This window comes from Marmota marmota, unplaced genomic scaffold, assembly GCF_001458135.2.
Source record: "Marmota marmota marmota unplaced genomic scaffold, marMar, whole genome shotgun sequence".
In the NCBI taxonomy this organism is placed as follows: Eukaryota; Metazoa; Chordata; class Mammalia; order Rodentia; family Sciuridae; genus Marmota; species Marmota marmota.
In genome coordinates, this window is record NW_026000168.1 from 2,749,936 (window position 1) to 2,773,526 (window position 23,591).

At 47.2% G+C, this 23,591-nt stretch overlaps 1 protein-coding gene across 9 annotated transcripts in view; it reads right to left on the reverse strand.

Annotated features, from left to right (window-relative positions):
• Foxp1 (forkhead box P1) overlaps positions 1-23,591 on the reverse strand; it is a 616,519-nt gene that overhangs the window by 69,250 nt on the left and 523,678 nt on the right. For 7 of the 9 annotated variants that reach the window (XM_015494919.2, XM_048787006.1, XM_015494921.2 and 4 more), the window contains 4 exons: positions 12,171-12,308; positions 11,143-11,232; positions 5,955-6,108; positions 391-592 (listed from right to left, as the gene is read on the reverse strand). In XM_015494919.2, the coding sequence (XP_015350405.1) occupies positions 391-592; positions 5,955-6,108; positions 11,143-11,232; positions 12,171-12,308 (584 nt within the window). The remainder of the gene's footprint in view (positions 1-390; positions 593-5,954; positions 6,109-11,142; positions 11,233-12,170; positions 12,309-23,591) is intronic. The other 2 variants (XM_048787007.1, XM_015494920.2) reach the window with 1 other exon arrangement.

Sequence of the window (23,591 nt, forward strand, 5' to 3'; positions counted from 1 at the left end):
GTCCTGTTTCTCAAACCAGGATGCGAAATCGCCCACAGCAGATGCGCCTGGTACCAGCAGGTGCTCAGAGCCCAGAAACTGAGCTTGACCAGGGGGAGAATTTGGCAGACAGAGGACCTGGAAGTCTTGACATCTAACCCAACGAGACACTCCAAGACTTCTGCACGGCCCTAAGCCCATGAGATCTACAGCCATACTAATTCCACGTTGAAAAGGTGAAAACAATTAGATGCTCACACACACCCACACCATATTGAATACATTGTTACGTAATTACAGGCACCTTCGAGTCACACTGATCCAATTAGGGAGCCCTGGGCCAGGTGGGGTCAGGCCACCTGCCCTCCCAGGCCGTGGCCAGTCTTCTGCGGGGCCCAGGCCCCTGCCTACCTTTCCCTCTTGGGCGTGTGCACCGAGAGCTGGCCATTGGTGGAGGCGTGCGGGTTCATCACCAGGGAGGCCTTGGCGGGGGCGGAGGAGGACACACAGGTGGTCAGGTCCAGGGTGCTGGGGTTGTTGCTCGTGGCTTCTTCTGCAGTGTGCACACCCGTCACCTCCTTCCAGAGCTGCTGCAGCTCCGTTGGAATCATGCCTGAAACAAACAAATTGGATAATTAAATCAATTAACAGCTAATTCCGGCCTCTTCAAACAGTAATTAAATCAAAGAGTCAGTAAACAAAGCCTAGTGTTAGGGTTTTTTTAGTGTGTGCAGTTCTTTTTTCCTCCCCTCCCCACCAAGGCAAACACGGGAGCACCTCCTCCCAGGAGCTGCAGGCGGAAGGGCCCTCGTCACGCGCAGACCAGGGACAGGGGCCCAGCAGCTACTCTGCCACAGCAGCGCCCGCCTCCCTCCGGCCAGCTGCTGCTTCCCAATTTCAGGAAAAGCCTGAGGACGGCACCTTATCTCCAGACACAAAGAAGGGCCCAGAATGAAACTGTTCAACTACATTCTTATGACAACGAGGGCCACAAAATGAATGATTTTTGTGCTTAAGTCTTAAATGATGACAAATAGCTTTGTTATTAAATATAGTTTTTATTAATCACTTTTAGACATAAATTATGAATTCATATCGTCTTCCTGAAATGCTTTTCAACTTTTAACAGTCAAATTGATTATACTATGATTATTTCATTAACACACCTATCTTCCTCATTAATTTTGGTTTCTCGTACCACATGCTTAATTGATGGATGTGTCTACTGAAAAACTGTATAACTTTTTACACAAGTAACACTATTATTACTGTCATTTCTTAAATCAATGCTAATGAACCATCGCTGAATGAAACGAAGACGTAAAATAAATTTGGGGCAATAAAGTTGTTCTGTTTTGCAAGGGGGTCAAAGTGGACATGGGTTTAAAGGAGTGAAGTGGCGCCGAGTATTTTTCCCAGGAAGAGTTACCACCAGGACACACCCTGACGATCCTGGACTGATGGTCTACCCTGGCAGCAGCCCCTGTGGCCCAGCATGCCCAATTTCTACTGCCATGCATATTCCAGCGCATGCACACGCGCAACCGCAAGCCTCTATTGGAGCTACCAGCCACCAGCAGCAGCCGCTTCCTCTGGAAGAACCCCGAAAAGAAATCACACCCCTGAACCTCGTCAGGCAATTCCGCCTTAGACTCAGCCTAGTGGACGGCTGGTCATTGTTTCCACCCAGCATAACAGCCAGCGGGCGAAGCCGGCCATTTTCTGGGTAAGTAGCAGGAGCCGAAAGAGGCATGTTTCTTACCAAACTGAAGGTATTGAATTAAAGGAGAAGGCTGTGTGCATTATATTCATTTGAAACACATAATAAAAAATGCCAAGGTCTAAATTTAATTTATTTTTGTCATTTAGAATACAATGGAGAGATAATCATCTCAACGTGATCAGCCAAACATCTTTACTTTGCTAAACTGTTAAAGATTTTAATTATGCCAGCATTGGAGAGCGCTGGTCTAATGAGGCGATGGACTCCAGAGAATCCGAGTGGTTAAGAACTGTGAAATGAGTCTGATAGGATTTTTTTATATTCACCGTGGATCGTTTGCATATCAAAGAGGAGTAAATTATTGCACAGCAGACCAATAACCTTCCCCGCCTTTCCGCCAGGAACGTTAACAAAAACAGTTGGTCTCTCCTATCGGTTCTTCGCGAAAATGTTCAAATGCCCAAGTATTTGCAATTAATATATATCATAAAGGTGGCTTCGAAGGATACATGAAGTGGTCAGATGTTCCTAGAGCGCATCCTCCACAGCCGAGTCCGTTTCCTTCCCCCTCCATAAAAATCAAATGCCAATTATATTTTGATGGATTTTGTCCCAAATGAGCATTTAGTTATTAGGCATATTCAATTATTACTTGTCCCCTGAAAATTAAACCTCAGAGGCAAATTAAACAAAGGGAAAGGCCACTATACCATCCCTCGTCCGGTTTTGCTGCATCTGGGCTATTATTTCCAAACACTTTCCCAAGTGACAGGTGGGACGTGCCAGTACCTGGCAAGTCCGCCTCTGCAGTCTGCACACCAACAATTACCTGCGAACACGGCTGACCCTCAGACCCACGTTCGCTCAACTGAACCAGCAGCCCGCGGGCTCGTGTGCCGACAGTGTGCTCACCAGAACCACATGAATCCATGCCTGTTTCTATTCTCTTTTGCAAACACAGGAAAAGCACCAACCGCCTGTTTCTCCACTCAAGCGAGTTGATTTCTGGGGTCAGCTGCACAGGAAGGACACTGGTCTAAGGGCTGCGTGGACACTTCCCTCTGAGAACAGCACAATCCCAAAGCAGTCTGCAAAGTGGGCAAAGGCACTGGGACGAGGGCTCCCCACTTGTTACACCTGCAGGAGCCAGGGGACGCAGCTTCCTCCTCCGGGGGAGAAGGGTAAACACTAACGGGCTGCCTGACCACAGAGCTGTTTCTGGGTCAAATCTCGATGTGATAATTACATTTCAGAACCTTCTCATCGGAGCCGGCGAGAGGCAGGCAGCCCGATCGTCCCGCACTGCTGCTTCCGCCAGCGACGGTCAACGGCTTGCTCAGCGGACTCCGGACACCCTCTACCAAGGGTGCTGGCCTTCCACAGCCCAGATCTCAAGACAGAATTAAGACAAGAAGGCAGGCGAGGAGTCACTCGTCAGACTAGGTGGATGTCCAACTTGTAAAGAGCCCCCATTTCTTCCAAATGATGGATTCATAGGACCAAGAGCAAACCCATTAACAGGTACGTAGCCAGCACGCAGCTTCCCCTATACCTGGAGAGTATGCTTTAAAAATTAAAAGGTCAGAAAGCTAGTGGCAGAGTCTTTGTATGTGAAACCGCAGGTGCTCGGGAGGAGCAGAGCATGAGAGAACAGGGTGAGACCAGGTGGGTGGACCCTGCCCACGGAGCAAAGGCCCCACCACAACCTGAAGGACAACAGAGCTGACCCTGCACTTCACAACACAACCCCCTCCAGAGGGAAAAATAGGGCCTTCAAAACGTGGCTTTCCATGCTTGTCCTCTCACAAGTGGCCACCCTCAGCAGGCCCGCAGTCAGCCGTGTGGAAGTGCGCACGCAGGCTTTTCCATCAGTGGACATCCCGGCATTTTCGCCACCTAACTCCTGTGCCCTGGCTACATTTTCTTCCTTCCTTCCTTCCTTTTCTTTTCCCCAGGACATCCAGTCCCTTCATTATAAAAGAAAATGCAAGCGCGGGTTTAAAAAATGTATGTTGTGGGGACAGTTGACAGATTACTGCTCATGGAACTCAATTTTACCACCCCAGGTATCACTGGCTCAAAGACAAACAGAGTTGATCAACCTTTTTTGTCCTTGTACATCCATACCCAGGTGACCATGTTCAAGCAAGCAGAAAGTTGATTTAAACCTCATAATGACATCAGTTTTAAGCCATCATCTCTCTGATAAAAAGGAATTGTGTTGTAGTCCACACGACTGAATTCTCAGGCCTCCGTGGCTGAGGGGGCAGGGGAGACAAGCCCGGCTCCCGATCCAAAGGAGATGGCAAGAGTGTGGCTCTCCTTCCTGCAAGAACTCGACTCCAGAAATATCTGCCCGTACAGCTGTGCCATCGTGGCGCACACAGGCACCCTCCAATGCCAAGCGAGCGCCCTCCTAATGTTGCAGGGGCTTATAGTTACAGCAGACTGCTAAGCAGATCCATCAATGCCACCCCAGTGAATTACCTGCCGGTGTCTGATGTGATACTGCAGAGATTACACTCCATGCACCACCACATTCATTTCTTGCACATTATGTATGAGCTTGTCTTGTCCCTGCCCAATTGCCCTCTTCTGGACAGCTTAACTGATATACTATAACAATGAACCTCAGAGAGCAAACTTCACAGCCTAGGAGCAGAGGGAAAGGGAGACAGGGTGAAGCCCGAGGCCAGGAGGTGTGTCCCGCAGACGGCCCTGGGTCCAACTATGACCCAGGAGGTGTGAAGGAAGCCCAACTGACATTGGGCAAAAGCTCACAATGCGCTGGCCCCATGGCCTTCCTTTCCCCTCCTGTGGCGCAGTCACCAAACCTGCCCCTCTGAGGGCAACCGGGGAAGCGCTGATGATGAGGCACCAAGTTGAACAGTCGGGCGCACAGGTGTGGAGGGCGAGAGAGAGGCCGCAGTCCACCTGCAGAACAAGGAGAACCCTCGGGGACAGAAGCTGGGCCTGGCCGACTCCACAGGAAGATTCAGATGCAGCCCCGCTTCACTGGCTCCACTCGCCAGCCAAGGTCACCGTCACCAGCCCCGCCTAAGAGGACACCAGGAAGACCCCACATTTCCAGCCTTCTTCAGATGACAGCTGAGCCTGAGACACCCAAAGCTGTGGCCTGCTGCCTTGGAGACACACATCAAATCTGCTGAGGCTCGGAGGACCCAGGGCCGAGGAAGCCACTGAGGTCTGTGGAGCCAGGAACCACCCCCCTCCATGTCCACGGGGCCACCTCTGGATGCCGAGACCCAAGGAAGCCAAAGTCCCTTATCTAAATGGCGTTCAGCTTGCAGGCAACCTAGGCATCGTACTCATGCTTGGAAGTACCTCCAGGTCACTGACACCTACTGCAGCGTAACATGATATAAACACTTGTTCTACTGTATTGTGAGAACAAGGAAAATCCTGTACATGCTCAGCAGAGACGCTCTCTTTTTTTTTTTAACTGAATATTTTCAATCCATGCTTGGTTGAATCTGCAGATGTGGGACTTACTAATGTGGCCAGCCAAGGACATGGGCACAGGTATGTCACCTCCTCTCTCCTCCCCTGAATAACCGCTGGCCTTCACACAGTTGTAAAAGCCAGAGCGGCTTAAGCCAACACCCTGAGTTTCCCTCTTCTTGTGATGTCCAATACCCTCGGGATGAAATGTCAGCGGCTTTGCGGAAGGAACTCATGAAACCTAGGAAACCTTTTCATTTTCAAGGAACCCACGTCTGAGGAAGAACTGGCAACCGAAAGGGCACCTGCTCTGAAGAGGGCAAGAACCTGCTCCACACCACAGGCCAATGAAAAAGGAGAGAGGGAGAGAAAACATGACCTTGATTCTCGCAACTGAACGAGACCAAGTTGAGTGACTTACAGGCGAACAAACACAAATTCACACCTAGATATTTAAGAAATGGCATGTGTGTGAAGCACTACTGGGTCTGAAATACAACGAGTTACATGGTTAACATGACTAACAGCAGCCTCTGAGAGGAGACTTCCTGGTTCCAAACAGAAATGTCCCCAGAGTCGCTCCCCGAGGGACCACTATGCACGGTGCTCCCCCAAGTGCTCCTCTGGCCTCAGGGACCAGGCCCCCAGGACCTCCTGCAGCCTTGCTTTCAGTCTGCACACGCATGTCTCAGAGGGCCATCGCCCCCTCAAGGACCTGGAGCCACCCCAAACACCTGGCCCCTCCACCCCGAAGCCTGCGCAGGGCCGCCATAGAGACAGGGCTGCATACCTTGAGCGAGAGGCTGGAGGGGAAGGGCGGGCTGCCCGGGCTGGATGGTTAGGAGGCCTTGGCGCTGCAGAGACAGGAGGTGCTGCTGCTGGAGCTGCTGCATCTGTAGGAGCTGCTGCTGGAAGGCCAACTGCTGGGTGGCCACCTGCTGCTGCTGCAAGAGGAGAGGAGAGACATGAGAGGCCAATCCTAGGCAAGGCAAGAGGGCAGCACCCCAAACTCACCGCCATCCCGAAACCCAGGGTGGCTTGGGCCCAGGGTGGGCTCTGCATCAGCCACCTCTCAAGAGGAGCTGCCTCGCGGGAGGGCACTCCCTCTGATGGCTGTGCCTGCAGGGACCAAGCCCTCCACAGCGGCTCCCCCTGCGGCCCACCTCGGGTAGTCGGGAGCCAACCTCTGACCTGAGACCTGCAGTCACCCACCCCAGCCTGGGGGGCCTTGAACCCAGAGCCCTGGGGGTGCAGAGGAGCAAGGTGAGGCCTTCTCCGCCTGCACCGGCAGGAGCCTGTAACTACTCTGTTTATCACTCCTGACATAAATAAATGAGAAGAAATCAGACCTTTGAAGAAGAAAAACTTCATCTAATATTGTTAATTAGCCATGACAAACGATGAAATAACATTGTAAATCTTTCATAGAAACAGCCGCTAGATTTTAATTACACACATTCATAATTTACCAAACAACACCAAGGCACTTGACTGCAAGTGCCGGATAGGAGCGGCTCAAAGCTCAGGCGCCTCAACTTGACTGTGGCCTTGGAGGGCCGGGGCCTGCTCGGGGGGCCTGCTCGCTGGGCCCGCTTGGTGGGCGCCTGCTTTGTTCTCAAAAAGAAGGGGCTTTAGGACACGGGCGAATCTTCTTGTTGATGGGTCGTGATAGGAGGAAAACTTCTGTTGTGTAAAGCATCAATACAGCATTCCTGTGTTTAGCAGGCCTTGCTCCAGCCAAAAAATTAATGTAGATTTCCTCAGTAATTATCTCAGTGATAGAAAGATAATACAGTGCGGTAGTATAATAAATAGAAGGAAATTATCTAATATCCTTAATCTGCGAGGAATCATTTCGAGGTGGAGGGCCCGGCCACACCAGGGCTAACCGTCACAAAGGGAAATTAACCCTTCCCAAACCGGGGCCAAAAAGAAGGAAACAGAATTCCTCAAAGAAAAAAAATCAGACCTTTTCCTGATTCTGACTCACATTCAAGAGATCAGGGAGGCCAGGAACCGGGTGGGCTGCCCACGCTCGCAGAGCCTGCGTGTTCCCGTCAGCGTCAGGACCCCCCACACAGGGCACTCACTGCACCAACGCACGCCTGGATCCGGGCCCCCACCAAACGGCGTGCGCACCGAGACCTTCCAAGGCCAAGTCCAAAGAAGGAGAAAAATGGTGGCTTCCTTCCGGGCTCCACGTAGATTCTTCCACAGTAAAAACCCTCATTCTCCTATTAGCAACCAATTTCAGACTTACTACCATGCCACTGAGAAAGTTAATTGAGTTTCACTCCAAAAAACAAATTCTATATCACTAACAACAAAAATTTAAATAAATTTAAATGAAAAGTCCATGTTTTCATTTTAAGAACAGCATGCATAAAATGATCCAATTGTCTTCACCCTTCCCAAGTTATCACATTAATGTAAAACCCAATGATAGTTATATTCATGTCAAAATGATTTTTTTCACTTCTTCAACAGATATTAACTCACGACATTATAAGGAAAAAAGGGGGGGCAGGGAGGGAGAGAAGGACAATGTGGACACTACAGGATCGAGGACTGAGCCCTTCTTGAGGCAGAGTGTGCTGGGGGCCGGAGGGTGGGGAGGGCCTTTCCTGTCTTACTGTAAATGAAATGTTTAAAACATCGTGTATTTATACAAAGTGACTGATGCCTTCTCTGTTGTCTCTGGCCATCCCTAGGAAAACCTCACGAAAGCTGTGCACGTTTGAAAAGCCAGGATATAAAAGTATACAAGGCCCATTGTCCAAAGAAAGAATTTAAAAGCAACACTGGTTGCCAGACTTTGCTCCCCACCCAGTTACCAAACACAGGATACGAGTCCGTTTGTTTACTTCTCACAATTGAATGCGCACAAAAAAGGTCTCCGCACAGCCCCCCGGCAGGTCAGTGGGCAGCGTTAAAACGCAGAAGGGCCTGATAAACCCTGCCTTTCAGATCCCCTCCCTGCGCGCCAGTCAAAGGTCTGGTTTCCCTTTTTCGGCTACTCCCTAGGCCTAACATAAACCGTCATAAATGCCTGGGACAAACCGGCCTTTGAAAACAATCAGCCAGGCCTACCTCACCAGCACTGAACGCCATCTTTCTCTGTAGCTTGATTTCATATTAACTGGGCCGTCCATTTTCCACACCAGTCCCTTCCACGGCTGTGCGGGGCTCCCTCTGCCTCCTCCCACCATGAGCATCTATCTCCTGAGCAGGGACCTGGGTCTAACCCAGCGTGCAGCAAGGCTCCCCAGGGAGACATCTCCAGACCACCTGAGGCAACATGAGGGCTTGCTACAGGTCATCAACAGGGGGACGTAAAACTAACAGCACCAAATTACGTGCCACTGATGAGTGGCTTGTGATGTGCTTGCTCTACCTGTCAACCTCTAAGTTCAAACCCTCCTAAAAGCACGACCAGCATCATAAAATTGCTACCATGTGGCTCCATTTCGTTCACCACCAAGGGACCACCACCTGCAGGATGAACTTCAGGAGACCAGCCCCGACACCCCAGAGAAGGAGGGACCTACTGACCAAGTCCCACAGCACCAAGAACCGGGTCAGCACCGAGCCAGGAGACCCATGCACTCCACCGGCCTCCACCCCCCAAGGGAGATTCTAGGCCACAACTCTCCTGGGTCACCTCTGCCTGGGAAGGGACCACAGCAGACCTGGCGCTGTGGACAAGGGGCAATGCTGTCACAGTGCATCTCCTGGGTGGACACGGAGCATCTTCTCCCCGCCTCCCTCCGTCCCTGGCTCAGCCATCACCTCCCTCTCTCTGCTCCCCTTCCTGACAGGAGCAATTTTGGAGAGTGAACTTTTATCCTCCTTCCTGCCCTGTAACTTTCCCTTTCTCGTTTCTTCGGAGGCCCTCGGAGCTCATCTGAACTTTCATGTTCTCCCAGCATGAGGACGAGGATTCCAAACTCTGTCTAACAGACCAAATAAGAGGTTAATAAGAAGTGGCAACAGAAGGGGGGAACACAGTCCCCGGTAACTGATAAGAATGACAGTGGCAGCCCTTTATTGTTTGTCTTCAAATATAGAGTTAAAGATCTTTAAAAAACTAAATTTTGATGCCTTTGAAAAGAAAGAAGCACAAAATAACAACAGGGGGTTATTGCCTGTGAGCCACAGGGGAGAGTCTCCATAATTCTTATTCTCCCTTTTGAAGGCTGTTAGAAATCTGATTCAAAAAAGCAACAGCAGAAGGGAACCCTCTCGAGGCTGTAACCATTTCCTGTGATCATGCATAATGTGCTTCAAAAGTGGGTTTTTACCAATTCTGTTGATCAATTGCCCCCCTTCACACCCCTTCTTTTTTCTGCTGTGTTTACATCTGATGTGACTCAATGACAAGTACTGTCTGAGACTGTGAAACAGGGCTGTCATGTTGATTTATGGGCGCATCAAACCACAACTTGTCCAAACTGAAGCTCGCAGTTCATTAATTAGAGAGTTGTGACTTTGAAGTCAGCTTTCAGACTGTGGTTTTTAACATTTGGCTTAATTTATATGCTCTTGAATGTGGATCTCTAAGGAAAAAACTGAAATTCCCTTCTTGTCTTTGAACTTCTTTTGACCGCACAATAATCATTTCTTTGTCCAGAGTGATGCCTGCAATCCCAGAGTCATTAACGCGCATTGAACTGCCACTGATGAGTAAGCCCTGCTGAATTAGAAAAACAGCCAGCAAAACAAAGCTGAGAGCCTTGTGCAGTGATATCTCACAATTACATGCCTTCCCTCCCTGCGCCATTTCCATTTTAATTACTGTTAGTCCTTTAGATTTACATTTTAGACACTTTTTAATCTGTTCCCTATTTTATTACAGCAGCACCCGGTAGCGCCACTGTACTGAGGGTTGTGTCAGCAATTTCATTTCAACCCCGCCTCCCCTTCACCCCAAAACTGCCCCTGCTCTGCGGGGGGTACAGGAGGCTGCTGAGCAGGGCTCCGGCGAGAAGCTGGCAGGGCACAGAAAGCGGACCCAGCCCGCGAGAGGGAGTGGCTGGCGCACGGGGAGTAGGTGACTCCTGCGTGCGGAAGGAGTGCCACCGCATCTGTGCTCATGGGAGGGACGGGGACGTGGGCAGTCACCTGGTAAGGCCCTCTGCAAGAACGGGAGTGGCCAGCCGCTGAGAGCAGCAGCAGGGAGAGGCGAGAGGAGGAGGTGGGGCTGCCTATGGAACCACAAGGAGGTGACCCAGGAGGTGGCCAGGCACATGTGGGAAGAGGAGGGTGTGGGAGGAGGTGGGCTGGGTGGGCAACTCTGAAATGGGTCCTGGGTGTCCTCACCAAGTAGTCCTCCAGAGGGCGATGCGGAGCCCCAGGAGGGCTGCACCAGGCCTGCTGGCACCCACTGGGGTGGCGGGCCTCATGCAGAAACCCGTGACCCCACAAAGCACAGTACAGAGAAGCTACTGTACCACGAAAACCCTCAGCCAGGATCTGGAGACCCCTGACTTTCCTGGGCCTCGGCCGCTACAAGGCGGAGAACTGTGGGGAGAAGCTCAAAGAAGATGGGGACATTGAGTTTTCTTCCAACTCTTGTTGGTCTGTCCAGCCTCACAAAAGGTGACTCTTGTGACAGAAGAGGCCATCGCTGTAAGGCCAGAGCCTCTGGAGCTGGAAAAAGAGAAATCAAGTGTCCCAGAAAAATGCCACAGACAGCGCTTCACCCCCCGCTACAGCCTGAGCCCAGGGCGCTCTGCCCAAGACCCCTGTCCAGGTCCCCACACAGGTAGGCTCTGGAGCAGCACTGGGAAGATAAGTGGCAGGAAGCAAATGGAACCGAGGAACCTCAGACAACACGACAATAACTCGGGGTCTGAAAGCCGAGAACTGATAGAGTCAGCTCAGTTGCGCAATCACTTAAAAGATGAATGACAGTTTAACAGCCACTAGAGAGTCCTCGGGGAGCTGCGGTTTGAAAGTAAAATATGTATTGTCGGTACCTCTTTAGGCTGCTTTCCAGCATGCTGTTGTTGTAAAAGTTGAAGCTGCAACTGTTCCTGTTGTTTTTTATAAAACTCTTGAAGCTGCTGCTACAAAGGAAAGAGAGGACGGTAAGTGACAGGGGGCAGTGCCGGTCCACTGTCCCTTTCGGTGCCATATACAAACTGTGATTTGAAAAACAGCATTCTTCTATCTGTAATGGGCTGACCTTTAGTTTGAAAGTCGACAATAAATTCCGCACACGCTGACTATTCTTGGCATTATTGTTTGAGAAGTAATCTCAAAAATGGACTGATGAAAAACATACCATTTTCTACACAAACTAATTAAAATAAGGCAAGGGATGACCTTTGAGAGTACAACAAAGCCAAGATGCCCTTGCTGAGAGGGTCTGGTGAGTCTCCAGCGCACTCCAGACAGTGGGGGTAGGCAGCGCGGAGCACCAGCCAGCACGGGAGCTTCCTGTCTGGGGTCCCTGCCACCCCTCACCCGCTGCGGTACTCGGTCTCATCCCTTCAGCTCAAGTGTCCACGAGGTCTGAGCATCAGGTCCCCATGGCAGAATGACAGCCAGAGGCTCATCTCAACATGAGCGCAGACGGAAGAAGATGAAAAGTGCACCTTGAAATCAACCAACTCCAAAACGCTTCTTTATATTTCAGGGGAAATTCCGTCAGGGTCTGAGTTGAAATGGGGACTTCAAGAGCTGTCATAGTTAAACCTGCTCCCGCCGTGCCCCTCGCTCTGCTTTGATTCTCGCCATCAAGAAGCCTCTGGGCTTAGCAAATAAAAGAGTGGTAAGCCACCTAAGCCCTGAGACCTTTCTCCACCAAGTCCAGTGACAGCCCTGATCTTGGTCCCAAAGCCTGGCCACTGTGGCAGGGCTGTCTCTTGGGGACACAGATGCAACCCACCCCTTGGGGGCTGGTCTGCAGACTGCTACAGCCACCTGCCCTCTCCAACGGAAATGGCGGCCACTCTGCCAAGGGGCCATTCTGAGCGGGCGTGGTGGGGGTGGGGATGGTTACCTGCTGAAGCATGAGGGCCTGCTGCTGCTGGAGGAGGACCTGGAGCTGCTGAGGGCTCAGCACCTGTTGCTGGAGGATCTGCTGCATCTGCTGCGGAGTGATAACCTGAGGTGTCATCATAGCCACCGACACGGGGACCTGGAACGTAACCGAGCGTGAATAGAGGCCAGGAAACCACAGCACGCTGCGTCCCGGGCCAGCGGCCGGCTGCCCCCAGCCTGCCCAGAGAGCTGACCACCTTCCCAGGCAACGTGGACTTCGGCAGAGGGACGCAGCGCCGACCGCTGTGCCATCTCCCGTGGAGTCTGTAGAGGGTGATTTTTGTGGCACTAGGGATGGAACCCAAGGCCTCAGACACACTAGGCCAGCACTCGACCACTGAGCGACACCCCCAGCCCTGGAATTTATTTTAAATACAGAAAAATGAGATCTTTCAGCCCTGATGGGGGGTTCCAGAAAGTCTTAGAGACAGACAAGGAGGAGAAACTTAACAAATGCTATCCGGATCTGGGATAGAAAGAGCTCAGCTTCTAGTTAAGAACGAGTCTTCAATCAAAACGAGCTGGAGGAAGTTAACCCAAACTTGAATTTTGTATTAAGGGAGAAGGGACATAGGACCCCATAGCTTTGCAGCTGGAGTTATGGGACGCACTTCCTTTGTGCATAGCAATTTTCAGGACAATCAATAATTGCCAAGTCCCATTGATAAGGGAACCTCCGAGGCGCCCTCTGAACCTCAGCACGGACCCTCTCTGTGACGCCTTCACCCTTCCTTGTTCACCCAGCACACAGATGTCTCAATTCTTTCATATTATGTGCGATACCATTAAAAGCCGCTTTCCATGACATTTCAGTGACAAACAGCTACAGTGATGAACTTGATAGCATTTCATATTTGCAACTGTTAACACGTTTCTGCACGGGCATCTTTGCAAGGAACCTGTACACTGGATCTGAAAGGATGATGTCTTGTTCAGATAAAACACTGACATTAAAATGACAGCCTGTCTTGGCCAAGGTTACACAAATTGTATTCAAGCGGATACCTAATGACAATGCTATGAATTCCGTGAGCTTTCTAGAATGTAATTTAGCTATTCAAAATAATCACTGCACTTGTGTTTAATTTGCAGACTACATGAGAACCATTTTGTCAGTCCCCGTAATGCAAGACTATTTCATGAAGAATCACCCCCCCACACACACACCCCAATGAAAAGATAAGAAAAGAAAACAACGAAGGAGAAGACAAAACCCGTATGTCTTGGAAGAGTAATATTTAAGCATCTTACTTCTCTTTGGTTTCTAATCAAACATGTGACAGCAAGAAGCAAGAGGCAGTAAAGGATATACTTTGTTAAAAAGGATCTGCTGTCATCTCACGTATTACAATAAAAGGTAATAACATGTTTTGCACTTTGCCTGTGTGCCACTTGAAAAAAATTCAGCAGACAATAGCTGATCAGAAGATAAAAGAATTAAAAAAAAAAATCTTTCAGGGGAACAGTAAGCAAAAGGGAGAAATGCAGTATTAATTTTATGTAACATAATGTCTTAATGTGCAGTTTATCTTGACTCTCTCACATGATCTGTCCTGTCATTTGCATAGCGAGCTCTCATTCCTAATTTCACAGTCATTATGCTCTGATGTCCCGATTTCTCAGCATCACTAATTTTGATGAACTAAAAATGGTTCCTGAAGGTCAGATTCATGTACAGTGAATGCTCTGCACTGTTGCTGTGGGCATGTTGTGTGTGGGGATGTTGACGTGCAAGTTCTGCATGTTTAGAAAACACTAGCTTGAATCCTGGGAAAATTTCATTAACCCAGCTCTGGAAGGTCATCCATGAATTCTTCCTATTGCAGTGGCCTTTTAAGTGTAGATGTAGATACACTGTAATTTAAAACAGATGGGCATGTCTGAATATTTTTATATGCAAAAAGGGACAGATGTATATGAATGGATAAATTATCCTTTTAAAAAGATAATTCGCAGCATGAAATACCACCAATGATCGGAACGGCGAACTTGCATTCAGTCAGGGCAAACATCAAGATGACATTACCCAAACATTCAACCACCTACAAATTATTTCCAATTAGTTCACTTTGCCTTTGCCCACAAGAAACTTTCTGGATTCTCAAATGCGCACGGGGTGCCAGTCATTGTCTGGGGCTGCTGAGGCCACACGTCACCTCACAGGGTTTACTTTTCCTTGGGAGTTGCATCACGGACCCGGCCAGGAGGTTCAATTAAGCAAACAAAAGAGCCATGTTTAAGGTTTCTTTTTTCCTCTGCGTTTCTTGGATGATGTACAATATAAATATTCTTGAGCCAAATTTCTAATGGTGATGAACAGGAAAACGCACAGGAATGGGTGGTGTAAGGTCTGAACCGATGGGGAACGTGAACTTCACAGAGTTGTAACACAAGTCAGCACAGAAACAATCCCCTGGGTGTGAATACTCAAGAGATCTATGGACATCCTGTTAGCAAGGGGCCAGGGAACTTCCGGGGGCACTCCGACCAGGGTGGTGGTCACACAGATGCATGGAACTGACAGAAGAAGTCTTCTGCTTGTACCCTTAGTAGGAGTGCTGTGGGCAAAGGACACCTCAGTGAATCAGTTTTTTTAGAAGTTTTCCATACGCACACACATATGTGTAAACACACATGCTTGTGCATGATTGTGTGTGTGTGCATATGTGTGTATGTATTCTGGAAGTTTTATTTTCTTTCTAACTCTGGTAAAATTGCGTGCATCTTCTTGAATGAGGAATACCACTGTCTCTTGACTGTCAATAAAAGGGGAGGGGTGATGAGGGACAGAACCTACACAGAGAATTTTCCAACCTCACAGACAGCCCGCAGTTTAAGGCCCCTTTCCCACAGTTATCTATTAATCTTCTGCAGTTATGCTGCAGAGCAGTGGATTGACCCTCCCTTGCTTTCTTCCTCTGGACACTTTGATGGAGAAGCTGATGAGCAGCAAAACGCTTGGAGCAGCAGCCGCCCAGCCCGGCCCATGGAAGGATAGCAGCAAGAAGCTGGAGTGATCCTCTACCCCAGCTGATGGGTCCCTGAGTGACCAGAAGTGGCCATTGTGTCCCAATGGCTTGAACTTGGGTTTTACTGTCCGAAACCACATTTTCTCACCAGTTAGCACCAAACCTCTAAAGGGAGGCTCAAGATTAATTTATAAATGCAATAAAACTGAGATTTCCCCAAAGTTTCTGCTCCAACAGATCAGGAAAGGAGGTTATGGGAAGCTTTAGCAAACATATTCAAATGGATCGGAAACCATGGTGGGGTAGGGGGGAAAAAAATCAGAGCACAGTTTAAGGCTTTAACTAGTTAAGAATTACAGCCATGTATCCACTGCCCGAATTCCCAGCGTCCAACTTTCTCATGCGCCAGTCCCCACTAATACTGGGAATCAAAGGGCACGCAGGACCAGCGACGGGCTATTACAGCCCGCACTTTATTGCCCATTACTACTGAGGTCATTAGCGGCAAGAGTGATCGCAGCAGTCTTAACCTATTGATCACTGTAACTGCTATCATTTAATCCTGGGTTGAATGTGTGGAAAGCAGCTAAAGGCACACAGGAGAGAGAGCCTCGCACTGAGAAATATGGCCAGAGCTCAGAAATTACACTCTGATTCATAAAATCTAGCCAGTGGTTTAAATCAATAGTATTTAAAACAGTCATGTGAGTTTTTAACTACAGCGGTCTCATATTTACGGGCCCTTCTTTGAGAGTATTCAGTGAAAACGAAGCTTTCCTCTTTTCCAATCCCACGCTGGCCACCTTGCTCTCCCGGAGATAAACACGTGCGTTTCTGATGTTCTCGGAGCCACAGGGCCTGGTGCCTATCTGGCAGTTTAAGCTAATTTTTTTTTCTTTCTCATAAGACAATTTAAATATAAGACAAAATATATATATATATATATCCCTGATACTGTAACTACCTCAGCTGTTTGAGTATATAGAAATGAGTGTTTTATGAGTTAACAATGAATCATAGAAGGCAATTTATGAAGAACTAGAATGATTCTGTCTAGCTGCCTTCAGGGATCAGAAATTCAAATTAAACTCCTGGCAGACATTTAAAGAATGCTAGCATACAAAACTGAATTTAAACACACACACACACACACACACACACACACACACACACAGAGTTAACACTATTTAGTTGAGTTTCAAGAGGAAATCATGAATTAAAAAAACACACGGCATGATCCACTGTTGACTGATACCAGCTGGGTGTGGTGGATCCCAGGTGCACTGGGACCTGCGGGAATGGCAGGAACACCACTGTGCCCAGGCCACAGACCTCTGCTAGTGTGGGCCTGCTGTTCTAGCCCCAGAGCAGCCATGGGAGACTGTCCTCAGCCACCAACTGCTGTCCCAAGCCCCTGCACTGCCCAGCAAGTTCTGCCTCTGCATGTCTGAAGGCCTGAGGACTAGTCACATAATGGGCCTTATTGTTGTCTTTTATCTCAGGGAGAGGCAGGTGATGGGAGGGGAAAATCTGAAAAGCAAACAAACAAACAAAAACATTGGAGAAACAATGCTTCATTCTAATCTAGGAGACAATTGAAGGAATTGGGTGGGAGGCAGACGACACAATATCAATACTGAAAATAACATGTTATCATGTTTTTCCCTCCCTGTAGCTTAGGCTCCAGCTAAGGACCGCAGGGAGGGAGGGGGAGAGGGAGAGCAGACAGACACACACTCCGCCCATCAGCATCTCCTCCTACCACTGTGGACAAACTATAAAACCAGGAAGAACAAAAATTTATGCATGCTGCTTTATTTCCACAAACCTTTCTTTAAATTTATTTTCATTAAATAACCACCCCCCCCCCCAAAAAAAAAAAATTAGGAACTGCTGTTAACCTTTGCTCATTCACCACTGTGTGTCCCAGGAACTAACTTCCCCCCAGACACCAGGCTGTTTGGTGATGAAGTGATCTGGTTAGGCAGTGTTACCTAGTTAATCACATAACAAGAGCAAAACAAATTAAATCAGAAGGCTCCAGCATGTCAAAACAAAAGCAAACAAAGAAAATGGCTCTATAAAAAAAAAAAAAAAAAGAAGGAAGGAACAAACTATGCCAAATTTTATATGAGCATATAGCAGCTGGCCTGTGCAGGAGGAAACCAACATCGTAACCCCTGCCCTCCTGAGAAACTCGAGTTTTCAGAATTAACAAGCCAGTGATACAACAGATGAACCAGCCAACAAAGTTAGAAAGTTCCATCTAGTCTCCATGGTATTACAAAAAAAAAAAAAATCAGAAAAAAATTCTAACCAGGGAACATGGAAGGCAGCTGGATCATAAAGAAAAGAAAATACATTTCTGACATAATATTTCAGTTAAAAAAAAAAAACAGAAAAAGAAAAAGCATGCTATTCATGTGGAAAGTATAATTCTGCTTCATTATGGAATTCTGCTTTTTGTATAACTCTTTTAGACTTAGCTATTTTGCCACAATACTGTACAAAGCATTAAGGCAAGTAATGGTTATTATATTAATGCAAAATCATCTAAGTAGTCAGTCATTAGCATAACTGTTCTCTCAGTAACAATGCAACCACCTATTAAAATTTTAGAAAAAAAAGACCTCTTTAAAATGCAATTAGCATTTCATTTTTTATCATTTTGTTTATTACATTCTATCAAGAAAGGCTATCTTTCTTCAGGAAGAACTGGAAGGCCAAGACTTGCCTGCCAATCAGGAGTTATTCCAGGTTATCCACCCTAATGGGCAATCTCTACCAAAGCTCTCCAAGTTCTTTTTCTTTTGTCTTTAAATTTAAAAAAGTGGCCTGAATTTCTATTTGTTTACAGCAGAGGTAAGGCCTCCTCGCTACAGTGTAGCATTTCCCAGGCAGAAGAGCAGGCAGAATTGTTTTAGCCCTAATAAATATCAGCCTCATTTGCATAAAAATGTAAAGTTTACATAAATTAAATAGCTTTTCCCTTTAATAATTGTTAAATACAGGAAACAGTGGACGCTGCACAGGGAAATCATCACCCAAGAAGCACTGATCTCTTCAACCCAGCCGTTATTATTATTATTATTTATTACTACTACTTACTACTACAACTACTTAAATCAAGAAAATTGCCTCCTCTCCCTTCCTCAACCTCTCTCCCCCATAGGTAGGAGGGACAACAAGTGAATCCAACACACCATGATGTTTTATAACAAAATCAAAGATCATTTTTAAGTACTGCCAAGGGAACTACCCCAAGAAGGGACATCAGAAGAGACTCTCTCCACAGTCCTTAGCTCTGGGAGGGAAGGACTGGGGTCTTCATTACCTTCTCTTGAATTCAAGTACTATTCAAAAATAATGGAAAAGCAACTGTATCCATCCTGATGGAGACACAGGCACAGCTAAAATAAGTGAGATAACCTGCAGATAGGGTTTCAGGTCAACTGTTAAGTGTTACACGGAGAAAAACAAAATGTTGATCTCTCCTCAAAAAAAAAAAAAAAAAAAAAAAAAAAAANTATGAAAATGATGCAAATAAAAACACATCTCCGGAGGTGAAAGATCACACGGCCCTGATTCCCGCCCCCCTTCAAAACAAAATAGCAGGGGTCGATACCACACTGCTAAAGATTTTTCTAAGACTAACAGTAAAATTTAGCTGTTTTCTTCAAAGCTTCAACCAGCACAGGAAATAACACAGGGAGCTTAACTGCAAATCAGGCCCCCTGTATTTTTTGGGGGGGGCGGGGGGGGGGAGAATAACTGAATTTTAACAGGCAGGTAGGCCCAAAGTGGATCATTCCAAAGTTTTCTGAGGCCCCACTTGGGTTACGACGACTTAACAACGTTGTTTTTTGTTTTTGTTTTTAAACCACTGAAGCTTCTCCTGCCTGGCCTTCCCCAGCTCCTCCACCTTGTCATCACAGTTAGGCTATGGGTGCAAAGGACAGTCTGATGACTCTCATGAGAAGACATCAGTTTCTAGTTTGACAATTCCACCACTCACTGATTTACTTCTAATGAAGAGAGAGCCCTGTCAAAACCGCCTGCATGGGAAAGGTCCAAATATGTTAAAAAAAAAAAAAAAAAAAGGCCAGGGTAGAGACCTAGGAAGACCCACCTTCCCAAGTGCTGGGACAATTAGCGGAACCCAACAAGACAGCCATCTTCAGAAAAAAAGTGGAAGAAATTAAGCTGCCACAACAGTAACAGGTTAGATGAAAAAAATCAAAATTTAATGTATTCTCCTCTGTGTCATCTTGTTTTGTCAAGACATCAAATAGAATCGGGAACTACAAAATAACAAGCCCTTGAGAAATCACAGAAGCCCACCTTTTGATGTTGTTGATTTACCTTGTTCTCAGTTATTTGAACAATGATGTTTCAGATTTAAGGGCAAGATAAAGCTTAAAAATTAAAACGTGGTACCAAGGTATTCTAAAAAGCTCACCCTAACATTTAGCCTGCCTCTTCATTCATTAGTAGCTTTTAACCAGATTTGAAAACGAGGCATGATGCATGCGTTCAGAATTCATTTTTTCTCATTCTGGATTCATTTCTCTTCAAACAACTGCCAGCCAGGCTAGAAGAGGGACCCAGAGAAGGTTATTCCCATCATCCGAAGGGAGAGGCCCAGTTTAGCTCTTGCCAGATAATTCGAGTCCCTTCAGTCTGCAGAGGGTGTTTTAAGCAAAGAAGTACCAGAGTTTTTGATCATTTTAAAAATATTATTATTTTGTATGAAAGGAAAAAAAAAAAAAGGTGAAGAGCAGAAGGACATTCATGTGGCAGGGAAAGGGTGGTGCACTCTGAGAAGACTGAACCAGGTACCCAGCAATACCATGTTGCTTCCAAGAAAATGCAGCTTTCACCATACAGTAAATTTAGCTTTGGGGAGTTCAGGGTACCCCACATCTCATCATGCAGGGCTGAACTCCTCTGCCTAAGAAGATGGACAGTTGAACAGCAACATGACTACCAGCCTTCTATCAAACCATCACCTACGAAACACATGCCACTAGGCTGTCACACACAGCCTGCTCAATTTTTCTATGTAGATAGCGTCTACTAAGGCATATAGAGGAGATCCAAGAGGCAGCAGTTAAAAACATCTGTGTAAAGGCACTAAAATTAAACAACACTGTATTTGCGAGCACCTACAATTTATAAAAACCAGACAGCTAATAAAGCCTTTTCATGATTGCAACTCCTTGGCATCAAAATGCCTGTTTTTGACATGCAACATACCGGAGAGACACCCGGCATCCATTTGTTGACGCACCTTCTCTGGTCAACTGTTGCCGGGGAGTTAGCCCCTGATTAGGAATCACAGTCAACTACCTGCATCCGACTGAAGCTGGTCCCGAGTTGTCTCAGCTACTGAGAGCATGGTTTTCAGGTTCTCTTAAGTGAAATGCTCATCCACAGCTAAACCACATAATAAAATCAATTTCTTCAACCCTTTTTAAATTTTTTTTTTTCTGGCCAACTCAAATTTTAATCACATCCGAGGGCCGAGAAAATGGTCACAACATTCTCCTCTGATTATCTGAGAAACACTGTGATTCAAACACTTCTGCACATCATGCTTGACAAATCTGTAATTTCATTACTTTTAATGAATCTAGATTTTAATTTCACTGCACCTTGCAATTGGAAGAAGGCTAAGCTCAAAAAGTTGTACGACTGGCCAGTGTCAACAGGGAGTTTATCTTTACAGTGACAGCCCCTGATGTGCTCAGACACAGGGCAGCAAGGATGAGGGTTTTGTTTCTTAAGGTGCATTTAACAGCAAAAAAAAAAAAAAAAAAAAAAAAATTCAAACCAACCATTCCTATCAAGCTTCCTGATGATTTATGGTTTATCAACAGAGCGAGGTTACGCAACACCGCGTGCCTTTAGATGCGTTATTTCAGCTAGTTGAGATTTAATTAAGATCACAGCCTCTAAAATCCCTGTCAAATGAAAACTCAGAGAAGACAAAACACCACATATCCCCATACAGAATGTTTCCATTCCATCCCTGGAAAAATATGAGTTAATCCGTGTCTGAAGGGCTGTAGACAAAAGTTCCCCGATTTTGTTTTCTTTTGACACTTAGGTTGTTTTCTGTCATACGTCACCAGAAGATATCCCACCCCCCCTTCAAGGAGGGAAGGAAAAATCCCGAGAGAAAGGAGCTGCAGAAGAGGCATTTGGAATTATGACCCGCGTCACTGGGCTTGGTGTCATGTCATGGCACTTGCCCATGATCACGCTTAAAAGTTTCATTTAATGAAATGTGCGTTATTTTTTTAAAAACACACACACACAAACGGGATGCCCACCTTCTTTCAATTACTTGGATCAAATAGCTGACATGTTATGTTTCTCATTTCCTTCATTAACCAACTTTCTGTCAGGCAAGCTGTACATCCGAGCAGGAAAGAAAGTTCTTAAGGCACAGAGGTGAACACAAAGCCCAGGACTCTCATTCCACGAGTAGTTCTTAGGGTTAAAAAAAGAAAAAAGAAAAAATCTTTAGCAGTGTGGTATCGACCCCTGCTATTTTGTTTTGAAGGGGGGCGGGAATCAGGGCCGTGTGATCTTTCACCTCCGGAGATGTGTTTTTATTTGCATCATTTTCATATTTGTTGCTTATCTTCTGCCTTGGAAATGACAGGTGCTTGCAGTCTTGCTCCTGACAGGGCCACTACACAAATAACTGTCTTGCCTGAGAGGCTAATGTAGTACTAATGAACAATAAATCAACTTTGATTATCAAGTGTCAGCCCAATCGGCTCAAGGTTCAGCTACATCACACCCCAGAGTTAGCCAGCCAGTGTCTCTGGGTAGACAGTCTGTATTTTGGTTTCATTTTTACACACTTTTCACTGAAATGTGTCAGGCAGCACAAAGCAGCACATAAACTAGGTAGAGACCTTTTTTTCAATTATGCAAAGGGTATCAATTAGGAGAGGCTTCTGTCTGCCTTTGGTCTGCTTAATGATGAGCCTGAACACCGAGCAGAGCGTGGTATTCTTCTGCACAAGAAAAACAGCCCCGCAGAAACCCTAAACTGGAATCTCAGCGGATCATGCTGGAGGTCTCCTTGACACTGACAGGCCAGCCTGAACGCCTCACGGCCACACAAGCCACCTCCTCCGCGTGCGCACACACCAGCTCCTGAACACCTATTACACAACACACACAGGGCACAACAGGGCCAATTCCCAAATAAAGACGTCACTTGCTTTAACTTAAGAAAAAAAAAATGGCTTCTTTAGCACTTCCTAATGATAAAGTACACGTTACATTTTTTTCCCTAAGCAGATTAGTCATTGATAGTATGATTCATATTTCCTGTTATCAGGCTTAATTTTTCCTCCAAATGTGTCACTTTCAGAAAGTTGGAATCTATGGAAATTAGGTGATTTGCATTTTTAAATTGGCTTGATTAGAACATTTGGGCTGTTTGGACAAAGTATTAGCTATTTCAGTTTTAACTGGATGGCCCTGAAGGAGTTAATCCCAAAGAGGAAGAGTGTCTACGTACTTTGCCCCCCACTTTCTAAAGGTCTGCTCCTTCCCATCACCACACTTGGGAAGGAGGGGGCAAGTCCCTTTCCCACTGACCATCGTCCTCCTGGCAGTCCTGACACTTGAGTTAGCTACATTCCCAGCCGGCTCAGCTGGGCGCACCATGGCCCTGGCTCAGCCTGCCGCACTTCCAAACCCTAACCCCGCTCCCTACTTAATTAAAGTAACAGCAGAGACTTAGGACCCCCAACCATTTGGACCACTTGCCTGCCGGCCTGCGTCCGTGGGGGGCTCCTCCTCCCCCTCCCCTGCGCTGTGTGTGAACTCCTTGAATTTGAACAGCCACTCTCAAAATAGCCCAGACAGATATAGAAACAAACTATCAGAAGCAAAGAAACATCCACACGGGTTACACTCAGACTGAAGGCTCCTAGTCTATTTCACACGCTCTCGAGGTGACATAAATCACACCCCAGATATGTCCCCCAAATGCAGGGATGGTGAGGGCTTCACCAAAGTGGCTGCCTGAAGGCCAGACCGGCAGAAAACGAACTGCAGAGGGAGGAGAGGGAAAAAAGGCACAGAAAGAGAAGCACACAGGCAGGACTTCCTCCAACTCTCAACTACACCCCACCCATGAACATTAAAAAAAATAATAATAAATAAAGGCGAGCGAGCGCGCGAGCAGGGCAAATCTCCCCCAGGACCGCAGGCCTCCGCCGCTGCCTCCCACCCTCCGCGGCAGCGGCCTCCACTTGGCAGCGCATAACTCCGGTCCAAGTTGGGAAAGCGCGAGGAGGAGGAGGAGGAGGAGGTTGGAAGACACAACTTGGGCGCCCTGGGCGCTCCAGCCTCCGCGGCGAGGCCCGGGAAGCCCGCGGCGC